This window comes from Canis aureus, chromosome 4 (genome assembly GCF_053574225.1).
Source record: "Canis aureus isolate CA01 chromosome 4, VMU_Caureus_v.1.0, whole genome shotgun sequence".
NCBI lineage: Eukaryota > Metazoa > Chordata > Mammalia > Carnivora > Canidae > Canis > Canis aureus.
In genome coordinates, this window is record NC_135614.1 from 1696179 (window position 1) to 1713996 (window position 17818).

Genomic DNA, 17818 nt, shown 5'->3' on the forward strand with positions numbered 1-17818 from the left:
AAGAAAAAAATAACAAGTATTTGGAGTTAAAAATATATGGAGAAGTGAGATATAAAAACAAGGACCACACTGGTGGGAGGGTTTAAACAGAATTATGCTGCTGAATTTAATTATGTCGTTCGTGGATAAATATTTGAAGACACAGATAATGGTGAAAAATGTAATCTTCAGACTAAATAATAAATGAAATTAGAAAAAGTAGAGCTTAAAAGTCAATAAAGGAGATCCACTGTAATACTCAAAATACTCAACCCAAAGGAAGTACAACAAACATCTCATCAGGATCAAGAAAAATCCACACATCCAAAACAGTAGAGATAAGGTATCTTAAAAGTAACCAGCCCAAAACATAAATTTACTTTAGAGGTCTAACAAAAGGTCAATCATCAGTACTATCAGTAGAAGATAATGAATGCTTTTCAATGTTTCAAAATATAAGAACTGTCAACAAGGAGTGCTATACACAGTGAAAAAGTTATTTATATTTCAGATAAACCAAACTTAGAACTTTCCACCAGTAGGCCCTCACTAAAACAAGCAAGTAAGCAGAATAAAAACAACATAAAGGATGTTTTCAAACAGAAGAAATTTATGCCATTACAACTTGAGAGATGCAAGAAGAAATAAAGAACATCTAATTTGGCCAAAATGGCTATGAACAAACAAAAACTTATGGTATCTGCATAAAATAAACTTTTTCAAGAGTTGTTAGTGATGACTGCTCTCAAATTTTTTTAAAAGATTTATTTATTTATGATAGACGTAGAGAAAGAGAGAGGCAGAGACACGGGCAGAGGGAGAAGCAGGCTCCATGCTGGGAGCCCGACGTGGGACTCGATCCCGGGACTCCAGGATCACACTCTGGGCCAGAGGCAGGCGCCAAACCGCTGAGCCACCCAGGGATCTCCGACTGCTCTCAAAATTACTTCACAAAACAAAAAGGCTCACTAGTCATTTGTGTTGTCCAGACTGGCCAGTCAGAAATTAGTTACAGAGCCTAATATGGGAAAATCATGGCACCCCTGAATGAATTCTGGATAAGGAGAATGTCACTTAGAAGAGATACATTCAAGACTAAAGCAAACGTCACTTTAAAGAGACGCTCAAGACTAAAGCAAACTGTTGAATGGGCTATGTATTTTGAGCTTCCGCCTACATTATTTCTCCCTCTTTCGAGTGTCTTTTTCCCCACCCTCATGCCCAAAGACTATGATTTTTAGTTAATAACAGATATGTCCACACTAAAAATTTATGATCTGGTAGTAAACCATTTCAAAAGCTGGGCTGTGAGAATTAGAATTACATAGGACTGATTACGTCAAGTGTTTATGAAAGGACTGAGAAACTGATTGCCAAATACACTGTATGATTTTTAAATAAATAAAATTGAAATTTAGTTATTTCCTTCAGACTACAAGGTCCTACATATTACAGTCCCTTCTGCCTCTTTGATCTTCCTTCTTAGATCATTCTCCCCTAGGTTGCTTTGTCGCTTCAATGTCCTGAATGCTGTTTCTGGAACATGCCTCAGAGTGTTTGTATTTGCTGTTCTTCCTGGAATGCTCTTCCCCCAGAATTCTACTTGGAATTTAACCAGGACTCTCATTTAACCAGGACTCTCTTCAAATACTACCTTTTAGACTGGCATTCCCTAACCACCTTATTCTGTTCCTCATATCTGTGTCACACTGTCCTCCTAAACTGCTTATTTGCCTGTGAGCACATGCATCAGAAATATTACTCAAATGCAGACACACATAAAACATATTATCACATTTGTTAGTATCCTCGCCAATCTTCTCCGAAAAGTCTTTAAGTCAGCTTCACAGTGGAGAATACAAGTTTTCTAAAAATCTGTATTTTCACATGAAAGCTCAACTTTTAACATTGGCAAAAAATACTGAAAGTTATTTTCCTTGAAGTGACAGGCTCACTTAAGCCATTTTTCAGAAAATGTTTGGTAAATACCAATCCAAATAACCATAATTTGCCTGCCAGTTACTCTTTCAAGTAACAATAGTATTCCATATAAAAGGTGGCTTCGTGAGCCCACAGATTAATTGCACAACTACTTTTCCTCTAGACAATCAACCATCATTACACAGCATGTAGTGAAAGTACTCTATGTGAACTTCCCATTTTGTCATACTGAATAACAAAACATGTATTCAAGGTCAAGATTTAATAAAATTAGTAATTTTTACTGTTTCATCAAGGTCATCCTTAAGTAATGGTGGCAGTTTTTTATTGTGAGTTCACTGCAGAGAAATACAGTCATTGCTATCATTGTCATAATTCATGCCAACAGGCAGCAACCTAGTCAACACTGCTTTTACACCATTAGTGTAAAAGGCATTTTGCATCTTAGTATTAAGTTCTGACCTCACAGGCCCTGGAAAAAGGCCTTGAGTATCCCAGAAGTCTGCAGACTATATGCTTTGGAACTGCTGTGATATTCAAAGAGCATTTTCCCTGAAGGTGATTTTTAACTGTTTGCACTTTTTAGCTCAATGTATGGGTTGTCTTTCATAAAACTCACTGAAAAGAAACACACACATATACACACAGTAAGAGCTAAATAAATGACGCACCTGATACTTGTTCATTTTCTGCAGTTCTTTGTAAAGGATAGAAACTATGAAGACAAAACAGTGAAAGTTGGAAGATAGAAGTCTTAAGAGACCTTATCTTGCAGCTCCAGAATCACCTGAAAGAAATTTCCATACATTTTAGTAAAACATAAACCCTTAAAACCCTTAGGAAAACATCCCTTTGAGCCATGAGAAGGAATAGGAAGGACCATGATAAAGGAGTACCTGCCTGTACACTGGTGACTCTGGTATAATCTTGATGGATCTGGGAAAATTTTGAGTGAATCTAAACATTTTCTTGCTAGCTGTTTTGAAAATTGTGTCCACTTAATAACACAAAAGAATAAAAAACTTAAACATCCAATAATAGGCTGGGCAAAGTGTATAATAATATATCCAAATTACGGACCCCTAACCTGGTATTTCAAATAACATTGAAAAGAAATACAGGAAAGTGTTTAAGTTACATAACGATTTTTCCTGTTAATATTATAAACTCCACAAAGTTAGAAAGTCTTCAAAGCCCTCAAAAGTGTGTTTTGTCTCCCTAAATTGCAGTTTCTCCAAAATCACTTCTCTAAGAAAATTGTTGTGACTTAAACATGGTACAGTGGACGACATGGAGAGTTCTTTTTTTTTTTTTTTTTTTTTTAAAGATTTTTATTTATTCATGACAGAGAGAGAAAGCGAGAGAGAGACAGAGAGAGGCAGAGGGAGAAGCAGGCTCCACGCACCGGGAGCCCGACGCGGGACCCGATCCCCGGTCTCCAGGATCGCGCCCCGGGCGAAGGGCAGGCGCGAAACCGCTGCGCCACCCAGGGATCCCCGAGACTTCTGTTCTATGCTAGTGTCTGCTATTAGCAAACCTAGTGACTTGGTTTCAATGCTACTATATTGGATGTGAGGAAGAATGAATGACATAATTTTGAACAAGCTTTCCAGTACTATTTTGATTCTGTCAGTTCACTCAGTGCCACACATCTAGATGATACCCTGGAATTCATTGTTGGCTCCACCCTTGGGCCGAGCCCTTAGGGTAAAAGTTAATTAGGCCTTGAAGAACTCTGACATGGCCATCTGCTGATCTTCTGACAGCTGCACAGATCTAAACTTCTTAAAATAATAATATGACACCATAAATCCCAGAACAGACACTTTGGGTGGCACAAGGTAACTAGATGCCATAATGCTGGGATAACAGAACCCTCTTCCAGCGGGCATGATGCTTACAAAATGCCTGGTAACCCAGACTCAGCAGCCAGAGGCAGTCTATCACTTTCTTAGCCTGGAGCGCGGGTGAAATTCCAGTTTTTGTCTAAAAACTAGCCTTGGGGCTGGAGAGGATTCCCAGCTTCTCCAATAAGCCTTAAAATTCAGGGCTCAACTTGCGGTTTCAGTTTACCTGAAACCCGCTGAGAATAGAAATGTGTTGGAGAATGCAGGAAGGGCCTTAATTCACCTTTTGATACAGGAGTTCCGCGGAAGCCTCTAGAAGTTTGGGAATAAATACTTGGTGGTAGGGTTAGGTGCACTGCACGCCACAGTTTTAATCAGGGACAATTTCTGTACCAAATATACCGACACTGGTTTTAGCGTGAAAACAACACGAACCAGAGTGAGATGGGTGAGTGCTGACCCATCCTCCTCCGCTAATGCTGAGTGCACCGATTTATCTCTGAACCCTTAGGATTCCTATTTATTAGGATGGAGGCGATTGAAACCGATTCAAGGATGATGATGATGATGATCAAACAAGCCAATAACGAAAAGGACAGCAAACTTTGTAAGAACAAAAGCAGCTCACCTTTACTGAGTCCTCCTCCTGCTTCACGTCCACGGCCCTATCCCCTACAGCGAGCCACCCCTGTGGTGACCGGGGTCATCCTGCAGAGAGTGCGGGCCCTGCCGAGGCGACCGCCGGTCCCGGGCGGACAGCGCCAGCGCCAGCGCCGACGTGGCGGGCCCGGGGTCCACGTCACAGGCCCGGCCCCGCCCGTCCCCGCTCAGCCCGCGCCCGGGCCGCCCCGCCAAGTCCCCCGGCCGCCTCGGGCCGCCTCGGGCCGCCTCGGGCCGCCGGGCTCCGCGCTCCAGAGCGTGACCCGCCCCCGCGCCCCGCCAAGTCCCCCGGGACGCCTCGGGCCGCCTCGGGCCGCCGGGCTCCGCGCTCCGGCCCTCCGTGGCCAGCCCGGCGCTCAGACGGGGGCGGCGGCTTCCAAGGTCTCCGGCTCGGCGCGGCCGCCAACAGCCATCTCCCCGCGCCCGGCCTCGCACCCGCAGAGAGGGCTCCGACACACCTGCGTGGGCTCGGCCGCCGCCACCGGCCCGCGCAGACCCCGGGCCCCGCCCTCGGCCGCCCCGCGCAGCCCTGAGGCTCCAGAGTCCTCTCCCGCCCCAAGGCGTGACGCGGGAGATGGCGACTAGCCGAAGGAGATGGAATTGCGCGTGCGCAAGAGCCCCCGCCCCCGCCCCCGCCCCCGCCCGGCTTCCCAGGAGGCCCCGCAGCGCCTCCGCCCGGACGGCGTGTGACGCGCCGCCTTCAGCCGCCGCAGCGCTGCTGGGACTTTCTGGAGGTGCTGCTGGTGCGACCCGGCACCCGCCATCTGGGGCTTGACAACAAAACGACCGCTTGATAAAGTACTTGTAGCCAGGCACAATAGTACATTCAGAGAATAATGTCCTGTAACATCTGAATTCAAGCTTTCAAAATTATCCAAATGAGACATGATACTTGTAATAAAGAGAAAATATGTCTAGACCAGCAGAAGACAGCGCCACACGTACCACTGCCCAAAGGAAGAGTACACAGTCTGAGGTTTTTACTCAATTTATGCTAATGGTATAAAATACTTTAACTCTTTTCACTAGGGAATCTATACTGAATACGTAGTGATTTCCCGGTCAGTAGTGACTTTATGACAGTAATTTACTCTTTCTTGTGCCAACAACATAAATGAGTTTCCATTCAGAGTAATGACTAAAATATTAAAATTTTTGTAAGATTGATTTTAAAGCACAAAATCCGCACAGCTAAAAATACATATACATATATTTGTGTATACGTCTACTGTGTATCCATACGCAGGTTCCTGGCGTTCGGAGGTGCAGAAGCACCTGGTCCCACCACTCACCGCTGACAGGGTCCAAGGGCGGAGAGAGAAGTCATACTGATACAGGAAAGGAATGTATGCCAGTGAAGACGGGGAAGACAATGGACTGGCAGCTCAAAGCTCTCTTCCAAAGTGCTAAAGTTTTTCCAGGTTTATATAACAAAATTGGGGGGGGGGGAGAGGTAAACACAGTGGGTACTGCAGGTAGGCAGTGAAAGTCCAATGCATCATGGCCTTGGGAGTCAAACAGAGGTGCGGCCCCCAGGGCAGAAAGCATTCCTCATTCTGTAAGAGGGTAGCGTAGTTGGAGTGGGAGTCCTTGCCCTCTTGGTCTTCCACCTGAGCCAAGGGACAAGCTAGAAAGAAGAAACCAACTGGAAAGTCTGAGGTCAAAATGGAGACAGCCCAAGTCCTCTTCATACACACCAGTTTTCTGGTTGGGCAGTTTTGGAGAGAGAATAAAAATAAAGGGTCGGGGGACCGTTGGGTGGCTCAGTGGTTAAGTGTCTCCCTTTGGCTCCAGGCATGATCCTCCTCCGGGACCACATCTGGCTTCCTGCGGGGAGCCTGCTTCTCCCTCTGCCTCTTTCTTTCATGAATAAATAAATAGAATCTTTAAACAAGAGTAAATAAATAAATAAAACTAAAAGGTCAGGACACCTGGGTGGCTCAGCAGTTGAGCGTCTGCTTTTGGCTCAGGTGTGATATTGGGTCCTGTGACTGAGTCCCACATGGGGCTCCCTGCATGGAGCCTGCTTCCCCCTCTGCCTGTCTCTGCCTCTCTCTCTCTCTGTCTCTCATGAATAAATATATAATCTTAAAAAAAAATAAAGGGCCATCTTAGAATTCTGCCTGAATAAATGATTTCAGATTTGGGGTTGGGGAACCACGCGTCTAGGTTTTTTTTTTTTTTTTTTTTTTAATTTTTATTTATTTAGGATAGTCACAGAGAGAGAGAGAGACGGGCAGATACACAGGCAGAGGGAGAAGCAGGCTCCATGCAGGGAGCCCGACGTGGGATTCGACCCTGGGTCTCCAGGATCGCGCCCTGGGCCAAAGGCAGGCGCCAAACCACTGCGCCACCCAGGGATCCCTAGTTTTTATTTACTGATGAAGGATAATTAATGCATAGATATACAAGTGTTTTTACATAATAAATGTATCATTTTTATTTACCATTATGTGTGGTTAGTACCTGCCTTTCTCTCTCTCTCTCTCTCTCTTTTAAGATTTTATATATTCATGAGAGACAGAGAGAGAGGCAGAGACACAGGCAGAGGGAGAAGCCGGCTCCTTGCAGGGAGCCTGACGTGGGACTTCATCCCGGGTCTCCAGGATTATGCCCTGGGCTGAAGGTGGCGCTAAACCTTTGAGCCGCCCGGCCACCCAGTACCTGCTTTATTCTCAAGAGGGTTTGTAATGGTCACTCCCACAACTGATGGACACACACAAATATACAAATTATACAGAAATAACCATTCACAAAAATGAAAAGACACAGACTCACTGACACAATAAATACATTTACATTGCCCAACTGGAAGTAATGTCTATTTGGGCCCTTACCTTCTGACAGACACTGTCATATCTCCATGAATACACACATTTTATGGATAGCTCTTTTGTTACTGGCGTGTTTTTTAAATTCAAAATGTATTTTGAATATCTCTTGTGTGATTTAATATACTTCTATCACATTTAAAGGCTGCTGCCTGTTATTGTACTTTGTGGATAAGTATACTTTACCCATAAGTTCTTGGATATTCATATTGACTCAACTAAACCGCGAAGGGCATACATAATAGAAATCTTTGAATTATAAGAGCATATCACCCAAAAAGTAGAATTACTTGAGGGAAGTACTTGCTTATTTAAAATCTTTTTTAAGTATGCATGTATTTTAATTTAAAAAATTTATTGCTTCTTTAATTTTTAAAAATTACTTTTCTTCAATTTCAAGACAAACTCTGCTTCGTAGGGATGTTATTTTCTTATTGTATTACCGGATTCCATTTAAAAAAATATTTTAATAAGTTCCCTTTTCACAAGAACTGATAACTGACAAATGCCTTCCTTTTATTAGTTTTGAATCTAGAAGATACACCCAGGTCTTTTTACTTTTTCCTTCTTTTATTGAAGTTTCTATTTTCAATCTCAGAATAATAAATAAAAGTGAGCACCCATAAACCATTTTCTATACTAATTTCATATTTTGCCGTATTTATCTTGTTTGCTGAAACATTTTTAGTTAAATTAGATATATTTCACTCCTTAATACTTCAGTATGTATCTCCAAAACTAAGTATATCCTATAATAGCTAATCTGTAATGAAATCCCCATAATGTCCGCCAAAGTCTTTCAAAGATTTTTTTTTCCTCATCAGGATGCACTGAGGGACCACAGGTAGGTTCTACCCTCGGGCCGTGTAGCAGGCGGGCGGCCTCCAAGTTACCTACCTGCCGCAGCAACAGCGTCCCTACACTGTAACGAGGGAAGTTTATTTACCTAGTTAATAAGGCGCGCGCGAAGGGTCACGGGAGACGTAGTCCCGAGTCGAGTTTGCTTACCCAGCAGAACTTGCGCGCTGGCCGAGGACAGTGCTGAGCACGCGCAGCTTCGACATCTTCCCGGTCCCCCTCCTGCGCCAACAGGTTTAGTGAAGCCCGAAATCCCGTTTCCAGATTTCCCAGTAATTCTCAAGGTCCTGGTTGCTCATCTTCCTAGGAGCAGAGGTTAGAGCGTGGGCCCGGTGGGAAGCGTCGGCGACGCTCGGTGGGGAAGAGGCCCGGGACTCCGCAGCCGACACCCGACCGCGGGCGGGGACTTCTGGGGGCGGGCCCGCGCCTTGAGTTCCGCGGGCCTCCCGGCTCTGAGCGAGGGGTCCTGCCCCTGCGCCCGGGACGGGGCGCGTGCGCGTGCGCATGCGTGAGGGTCGGGACGGGGCGCGTGCGCGTGCGTGAGGGTGGCCCTTGGCCGCGCAGGCTTCTTGGCTCTCAGCTGTAACAGGAGCTCTGGATGGGGTCCCTCGTCCTTGGCCTCAATGGCTCTAGTTTCTAGGGGATAGAAAGTTTCAAGAGGTGCAGATTTGGGGAACTGGGTGAAGATTCCAGATATGAAATTGTCCTCTAATTTTTTTAAAGACTATGTACTGATTAGAGCCGGAGCGGGAGGGAGGGGCAGAGGGAGAAGCAGACTCCCCGCTGAGCAGGGAGCCCAACCAGGGGCTCTGTCCCGGGACCCTGAGATCATGATCTGAGCTGAAGTCACACGCTTCACCGACTGAGTCACCCAGGCGCCCCTCATTATATACTGACTTCCAAGGTGCCGATGGGCTCCTGTGAGGTTAAAGAGCTGCATTTTCAGTAACAGAAATCTCATCTTGAAGAGAACTCTTGTGACACATGATCTCTCTGCAGAGCTTCAGAATGGAGACAGCCCCCCCCCCCCCCGAAAGGGGTGGATCCTAGGACTGCAGGGCCTACAATGGCCTAGATTCTTTATTTTCCTGATAGGTGCCACTGTAACCAAACTAAATTGAGTTAGCACCGTGGTGAGTCACACATACAGACTGCACCAGATGCAGTCCTCGTACAAAGGAGAAATTGCAGCAAATAAGGAGATCATGAACAATAACTTACAAAGCCATGACTCCCTGAGGTGGTGGACAGGTTCCTTTTATTTAGAGAGGAGATGAATATTTAGAAAGGGGATCCTTGTCATTGTAGTAGAGAAGGCATAATTTTTTAAAGGTTTTATTTATTTATTCATGAGAGAGGCAGAGACATAGAAGGAGAAGCAGGCTCCCTGCGAGGAGCCCAATGCGGACTCGATCTCAGGACCCAGGGATTATGACCTGAGCTGGAGGCAGATGGTCAACCGCTGAGCCACCCAGACGCCCCATAAGCTGGTTTCTTAAGGAGACATGCCAGCACATATGTACATTCAATGTTATGTCAATGGTGCTTGTGCTCTTTGAATGGAGATTTGAGGTAAAAGTGGTTGTCAGTCATTCTGGAGGTCTGTCCATGGTTACACCTGCGCAGGTGAGATTCAGGAGTTAGGCTCAAACTGCTCTGGGTGTCTGGGCCTTGTTCTCAGCAGTTGCTGTTGCTTGAGGTGTGATTTCGTTTTCCATTTGCCCGAGTTAAGAGAGAAGATGGAAAGAAGACATTAAAGAAAAATGAGGGACAGAGGTCAGTGAGTTCAAGCAGGTGGGTAGTAAAGGTCAGGTCTTGGGGTCTAGCAGGCAACAAATCCCTCCTCTAGTTTTATTCTGCTGCCCATTCTTAGGGGACACAGGGCGAAGGTCAATCTCTGTAGTTACTTCCTGCCAGACATGGTTGTGGTCATCTAGATTGTTAGTAGAGCAGAATTTCCCTCAGCTAGTTTTAGATATGCCTATGGGTCACCAGGTTTACTCCCAAGCTGCTCCTGTCATTGTGTTACTACCATCTGTAGTTTTTGGTGTCCACACATTTGTATACAAATTGTACCAGTTAATGATGCAAGGTCTAAACAGTAGTCTAAGAGCAGTAGGATTATTAGTGGCCTCAGGAAAGGGAGAAACCGTGGAATATTGGGTAATGCTGTCAAATAGCCTGCAGACTTCATCAGAGGATCTTCCTTTTTGGTTGAAAGTATGTAGCCAGGCTGCCTGGTTGAAGATTTTTTTTAATGTCTATTTCCACTTAACTTGAGTATTAATCCAGGTACAGCACGTTTGTTACTGTACATACTCCTCCTTCCCCTCCTAATAAGTAGTCTGGGGCTAGTTGTTGTCTAGTACTATTTTGGCTAAAGAATTTAGGGAAATTCCAAAGTTTCTGAGGACATTTCCTGTATTTTTAGCTAAGGTTTCTATGACATCTGTTTCTTTGCAGTGACTTTATAACATATGAAACCTCACTAAGAGGCAGCTACTCGGACAGCCAACTTAACACTAGCCAGAATCAGTCCTGAGGCTCTTTTTACCCAATGAGAAGACTGAGTATGGGTCTTCAGTGGAGCTAGCTGACATAGCACCATGTTTCTCTCTTGAGGGAGGCTTCACTGTCCTCTTGAAATAATCAATCCTGGGGCATCTGGGAGGTCCAGTCAGTTAAGCAGTGGACTCTTGATTTTGGCTCAGGTCATGACCTCAGGGTTGTGGGATTGAGACTCCACACTCATCAAGGAGACTGCTTGAGATTCCCTCCCCCCCCCCCAGTCGCTTGTGTGTTTTCTCTTTCTCTAAAGTAAAATAAATAGATAAAATCTTTGGAAAAAACATTAAAAACCCCAAGTATTTATTTTATGGTATCCTTAGAAAGTGGGCCTTTTCTTTGAGACTTTATAAACCCTGTCTGCCAGGAAATTGAACATGGATAAAGTATTTTGGCCAGAAACCTCCTGGATGGGACTAGTAGTCAAAATACCACCTACATATTGTAATATAGTGCTACTTTTCTGAATTTAATTCTCTTAAATCTTGTCCCAGAATTTCCCCAAAAATGGTGGGGCAGTTTTTGAAACCCTGAGGTAAAACAGTCCAGCAGTACTATTGTGTTTGGTTGGAGGCACGATCTTCCCACTCAAAAGCAGGTAGTTCTTGGAATTCAGGATCTAGTGGGATATAGGAAAAGGCATCCCTTAGATCTAACACAGTGTGATATTTACTGTTACTTAGTAAGTTGGTCAGTAGAGTATACGGATTGGGAATGGATGTCTCAGGCAGCTTCAGTCACAGCTCTGAGGTCTTGAACTAATCTGCATTCCTCACTTCTCAGCTTTTTAATAGGTAAAATTGGGGTGTTACATGGGGATCTACATGTCAGGGGCCTAGTCAACCCCTGTTTTAAGAGCCCGTTAATTACAGGTGGATCCCTTGTATAGCATCTGGGGCCAGCAGTCTACTTCAATTTTACTTACAGATATGTTGTTGATGGCATGCCCCCACCTTCCCTCACACACAGACTTAGGAGGTTGACTTGGCATAAGGTTTTTTTGGGGGGGATTTTCTCTTTTAGATACTAGCATATGTTGTATTAATGACATGAGTTCAGTTCCTTGAATCGAACTATTAAGGACTTGAATTTCTAATTTGTCCTGTTGTGAACTTACTGTGGCTTCCAATTTGTCTAAAGTATCTCATCATAAATGAAAGGGACATTCTGGCATATATCAAAAAGAGTGTTCTAACCAACTTGACCCTAGAAGGGTCAAAGGGTCCAGAAACCTTTTGGTGTTAACTTTTCCCGAGAATCCTTTTGTATTACAATTTTCATTAGAGAGCCTCATCTTCTGGGTGTTCAGAGAAAGTTGCTCCAGTATCAAGTAAAAATTCAACCGGCTTTCTTCAATTGCTAAGGTTACTCAGGGTTCCTTGTGGGAGGTGAGGATCTACTTTTTCCAAGACCAGATAGGGAGCCTGTCTCATCTTCAGTGAGGGACAACTGATATGATTCTGCTTTGCCCTCCTTCCCTCCTTTCCAGAGCAGTTTGGGCAGCCCTGTTTCCAGTGTCCTTACTGCTTACACTGTTTGCACTGATCGGACCCCCTCTTTGCTAGTGGTCTCTTGGCTCCACAGTGGGGTTTGGGGCACTTACCCGCCGTGGGTGTCTCCTTTTCCTCTCCCAGGTTGGAGAGCTACCACCCAAAGAGCAGCTTGCCTTCTCATTTTCTGGTCTTCACTAGCATCCTGCATCACATCCTGCATTGAACACCTTGAAAGCTCATTCTGGAGGCTGAGCAGAGTTAGTATTGGGACTCGTGGCCAATTCTGGAGTTTCCTTTGCATTTCTGGAGCAGTTTGAGACATGAAATAGGTTATTAAGGACCATCCAACTATTCTGAACCTCAGGGTCCCAGTTTGTATTTCATTTTAGGCAATTTTGTAACCTTCCCAAAAAGGCTGATGGATTCTCATCTGTCCCTTGTTGAATCTCCCCTAATTTGGACCAGGACATCTACTCATTTCCTTCATAGCTTTTAAAAGAAGCCTTCAGTAATGCCCTAAATTTTCTCTCTTTTTGTGGGAGTTGGGATCCCACTCAGGGTCATCTCATAGCACTGTCTCCTTATTTGGTCTTTGAGAACTTGATCTGGGCTTATGATCTTTTTTTTTTTTAAGTATTTTATTTATTTGAGAGAGAGCATGCACTAGAGACAGAGCAAGCATGAGTGGGGGGCAGATTGAGAGGGAGAAGCAGACTCCCCCTGAGCAAGGAGCCTGATGGGCTCAATCCCAGGACCCTGGGATCATGACCTGAGCTGAAGGTAGATGCTTCACTGACTGAGCCACCCAGGCTCCCCCTGGCTTATATTCTTTACCGGCTTCCTGTCTGGCTTGTGCTTAAATGGCAAACTTCTCTTCTGCCCTAGAGATTGATTAGCAAAACTTGCATATCTGCCCAGGCTGGGCTGTGATTAGAAAAGATACCCTACGTTAAATGTATAAATCAATCAGGTTAACCCATAGCCCTTTAGTGTGTGCCTTCCAGTTATACAGTTCTGAGGTAAAAAAATGGGATGTGGATATTAATGAGACACCCATCTCCCATCTGGTACCCATCTCAACAGCAACATTCCCATCCCTGGCTTAAAATAGGTCCCTAATCCGGTAGTGCTGTCAGACAAAGGAGACTAAAGGGATACAGGATACATGGGGAAAGGCTTTGAAGGTGTTTGTAAAGTATTAGAGGCTGATGTTCATGAAGCTGGGGTTGCTGAGGCCCGAGTACCAGAAAAATAAGGTGGAGGCTGATTATGATCTCATGACTTGCAGGAGGAGACAGAGATGGATCAAAGATTCCCTGATTCATCAGAGAATACAGAATGCAGTTTTTGGGTTTTTGGTTCAACCTTCATTTTATAAATCTTAACACTTCCTTTGCAACCCCTCATTTTGATGTAATGCCATAAAACACTGGTCGTATGGAATCTCTTCCTATTTTTTTTCTCTTTTACAAAATGAGCTCAGTTGAGTATTGTATTAAAATTTAAGGTCCCATTTTCTGGACACTTCTGTTCATCCTCTAGAATATATTATCATGTCCAGACTGTTAAAAGAGAAAGTCATCTGTTTTGGGGTTAAGGGAGGGTGGCCAAATGCTTCTATTTTTGGAGGCTACAGCCCAATAGAGGCTCTCCTTCATGGTAAAACTGTCCCTCTCATAGTCCAGGATTCTTTCTTAGGGTCTCCTTTTACCCTCCCTTAAGGCCATTTACAGTGTTTAGTGGTGACACAAATGCCACACAACCTCACCCACAATGTGTATGAGACTCGATTGACTTAAAACCAAACCCTCAAGGAGAGCAGGTTAATGGTAAGTGTCCGATTGGGTCTGGGTGGTTGTGCCTTGAGAAGCAGTGGCCCAGTGCATAGGCTGCCTCTTCTAGCCCCTCAATGTCTGGGTAGTCCCAGAGAATTCATTCGGGGAATGGCTCAGGAAGAACCTGGTTTGATTCAGCAACTCCAGGCATACTTCCCCTTTTGAGAGGAAAAACAAACAGAACAGTATCAGATGTCCCCAGCAAATACTGAACAGGTGAAACAGGTAAGATGGAGATACCCTTCACCCCTGCTGATTCTAGACTAGTCTCATTTAGACCACTTCCCATCTGCCAGGCTGAAGCATTCAGCCTCTGAATGGCTGGGTTATGTTATCTTTTGCCACCCAAGGATGTCTAGACTCGACTATAATGAGTGTTCAATCCCCAGGAGTGTTTACTGGAGAGGCTGCATTCTTTGCAGCTTGCCAGGCTTGTGAGACCACTCAAAGAAAATACTCTTACAGTTGTGCCATAGGATTGGTACCACTTGACATCTATGGAGAGATTCTCAACAAGAGGGTTGGAGTGGCCACAGTATCTTCAAGGGGCCAGCAACACCAGTCGAGCAGCACAGACCCCAGGAAAGGGTAGCCCCCCTCCTGGGACTCTACCCCCTGTCCCTATTGATTGAACGGGTTAGCCCAGAAGGGCTGCTGCTGCTCACTGCTCTGTTCTTCAGAAACCAGGTAACTGGAGGGCAGAACCTCAGAGGGACAGCAGTCCCATCTGGGTTGCTATTGCTAGACTTGTTACCAAACTAACATGAGGTTGCTCCTTGCACAAAGTAAAAAAGGAGATCACGGGAATGACTCCCCGAGCAAGGGTGGATGGGTTCCTTTGTTTAGGGTTAGGATGAAAATTCAGGTCGGGAAGCCTTGTCATCGTGTGTAGAGGCAGACATGAGGTCGGTCATATGTCTTAAGGAAACGTGCTTACACATACATGGTGTTCTGGGCGGGCTGAAGATTTTGTCAGGGCAGTTCCCTGAGGGCTGGTTTCAGTGCCCATTTGTCTGAGTTAAGGGATGAGCTGGAAAGAAGAGCTTCAGGAAAAACGTGAGACAGAGGTGGGTACAGACTGGTAGGCTGTAAAGGTCAGATTTTGGATCTAGCTGGAGACAGCACCACATCAGACACCTTACTGCTCTGTTTAACCCCTTCACATTTAATATTGTTGGCTTGGCTAGATTTATGCACCCCAGTTTGCTGTATTTTCTTGTCTCATGTCTTTTGTTGTTTCACTTTTCCTTTACTGCTGTCTTTTGTATTACATGAATATTCTTTACATTTTTCTTTGATCAATTATTAAGTAAATTATTTTAGAACAGTTTCTAGATTTACACAGTTATGGTCAATATAATGCAGAAATTCTGTTAGAGGCAATTAGCTGTGTTCTAACAGGAGGCCTGGAGGCTGTGGACAAGGAAGTCATGGCCCTCTTGTGGGGAAACGCAGAGGCTTGAGCTGGCAGCCCTCCAAACAAAGCTACAAGAAAGCTGGATCCAACCAGATAGACCCATGAAGGTGGGTGCCCAGGCGGGAAATTCCTGACCAAGCAAGGATGGAAAAAACCTTTGCTTGCAGGAAATCTCCACCTCAAGTAATGAATATTCCACCCCCTACTTAACTATCCATAAAGGAGAGAAACCCAAACTCCAGCAACTACAGCTCTTGAGCATGCCCGCTCAAGTGAGTATTTTGACTTTAATAATAAAGTTCCCCGCTGTGTTCTCCTCTGTGTTGTGTCTGTCCTTGAATTCTTTCTTTGGGTATATCTTTGGGACAGGCTGGGTTGAGATCCCAGGACCCAGGATCTCCCCAGTTCACCCAGCAACAATTCTGTAGACCCTACAGTAATTTCTTCTGTTCCTAACATCTTACATTAATATAGTATGTTTGTCCCAATTAGCAAACCAATAAAGTGTATACATTTTCATATTTTCTCAGTTTTTCTATAATGTTCTTTTTTCTGTTCTGGGTTCCTTTCTAGTAGGATACTGCACTGCATTTTATAGTTGTCTGCTTAAGCTCCTTATGGTTGTGATCATATTCAAAACTCATGACTTCCTAAGTAATTTCCTTCCTTTCACTCATATCTGTCTTCTTGAGACTATTTATCAGTATGGTAAAAATCCTACATAATGGGGGATGCCTGGGTGGCTCAGCAGTTAAGCATCTGCCTTTGGCTCAGGGTGTGATCTCAGGATTCTGGGATCAAATCTCACATCGAGCTCCCTGCAGGGAGCCTGCTTCTCCGAGCCTCTGCCTATGTCTCTGCCTCTCTCTCTCTCTCTCTCTCTCTCTCTTTTTTGCATCTCTCATGAATAAATAAAATCTTTATAAATCCTGCATAATGGTATGCTATTTCACATTTCTTCCCATCTCTGTTCAGTGACATCATGTTGGTAGTCTGAAATTGGCCCTGGTATTTATGCATCTGAAATTGGCAACTACAAGTCGTGTTTTTGTTTCTGTTTCTGTTTATTTTGTCTGTTTTTTTGAGAGGCTGTTATTAAGTATATGAGTCTATTGGCACTACCTCTATATGGCTATTCCATCTCTTTTTAGGAAACAAAAGGACATTGTCCCATAAGAACGCATTTTACCCACTGGTATGCAGGGTATTTGTAGGCAGGTGAATCCAAGAACTGTGAGGGAGGCAAGATCATTTATGACTCCTCTCTCTCTCTTACTATTTCTCAGTTGTATCTTCACATGTCTCCATGCTTTTTTCAGAAGAACAGAAAATGAACAAATCCCAGGTGAGTTTTTTTAATTCCTAATTTGTTTTACATTAGATCTTAATGAATAAGGTATAATCTTTAAACACTAAGTGTAGAAATAGATAAACACAAGAGAGAGGGAGAAGCAGGCTCCCCTCTGAGCAAGGAGCCTGATGCAGGGCTCAATCCCAGGACCCTCAGATCATGACCTGAGCCAAAGGCAGACACTTAACTGGCTGAGCCACCCAGGTACCCCTGTTGGGAGTTTTTTGATTACCAATTCAATGTTATTTCTAGTAATTGTGTTTTTTCCCCAGCATTGTCTATTTCTTCATGATTCAGTCTCAGAAGATTTTATGTTCTAGGCATTTATCCATTTTTTTCTAGATTGTTTCTTTTTTCTAGGTTTTTTTATACAAATTTTTTATAGGAATCTCTTCATAATCCTGTGTACTTCTATCATGTAAGTTTTAACTAATCACCTTTCATTTCCAAGTTTATGTTTTGAGTCCTCTTGTTTTTTTCTTGATTAGTCTGGCTAAGGTTTTATAAATTTTGTTTATCTTTTCAGAGGACCAGCTCTTAGACTCATTGATCTTTTCTTTTTTCCTTCTTTTTTTTGTTATCTCTATTTCATTTATTTCTGCTCTAATTTCTATTACTTCCTTCTCTTCCGTCTTTATTTTATTACATTTCTTTTTTTTTAATATTTTATTTATTTATTCATAGAGTAAGAAATAGAGAGGCAGAGACACAGGCAGAGAGAGAAGCAGGGTCCACGCAGGAAGCCTGACGTGGGACTCGATCCCAGGACTCCAGGATCATGCCCAGGGCTGAAGGCAGGGGCTAAACCGCTGAGCCACCCAGGGATCCCTCTTCCCTCTTTTTTAAAGATTTATTTATTTATTTTAGAGAGAGAGAGTCTGAGGGTGGGGTGAGGTATGGAGGGAGAGGGAGAGAATCTCAGGTAGACTCCCTGCTGAGCACAGAACACAACACCGGGCTTGATTTCACAGCTCTGAAATCATGACCTGAGCTGCAGTCAAGTCTCCGTTCCGTAACTGACTGAACCACCCAGGCACCCCT

General features: G+C 44.1%; 3 protein-coding genes across 6 annotated transcripts in view; 2 read left to right on the plus strand and 1 right to left on the minus strand.

Annotated features, from left to right (window-relative positions):
• Window positions 1–8579, minus strand: part of ZNF25 (zinc finger protein 25) — a 35019-nt gene extending 26440 nt beyond the window's left edge. The window contains exons 1-2 of one of the 4 annotated variants that reach the window (XM_077894366.1): window positions 8267–8579; window positions 2592–2707 (exon numbers count right to left, since the gene is read on the minus strand). In XM_077894366.1, coding sequence (XP_077750492.1) covers window positions 2592–2606 — 15 coding nt within the window. In that variant the 5' untranslated portion in view covers window positions 2607–2707; window positions 8267–8579. Of the gene's footprint in view, window positions 1–2591; window positions 2708–4395; window positions 4593–8266 lie in introns of those variants that run through there. The other 3 variants (XM_077894365.1, XM_077894368.1, XM_077894367.1) reach the window with 3 other exon arrangements.
• The window catches only part of LOC144312041 (uncharacterized), a 42921-nt gene continuing 33333 nt past the window's right edge, over window positions 8231–17818 (plus strand). The window contains exon 1 of the mRNA XM_077894343.1: window positions 8231–8431. The gene's annotated coding sequence lies outside the window, so the exon portion shown is untranslated. The remainder of the gene's footprint in view (window positions 8432–17818) is intronic.
• Window positions 8299–17818, plus strand: part of LOC144312040 (uncharacterized) — a 100307-nt gene continuing 90787 nt past the window's right edge. The window contains 2 exon segments of the mRNA XM_077894342.1: window positions 8299–8431; window positions 16746–16771. Of these exon segments, the coding sequence (XP_077750468.1) occupies window positions 16757–16771 (15 nt within the window). The 5' untranslated portion in view covers window positions 8299–8431; window positions 16746–16756.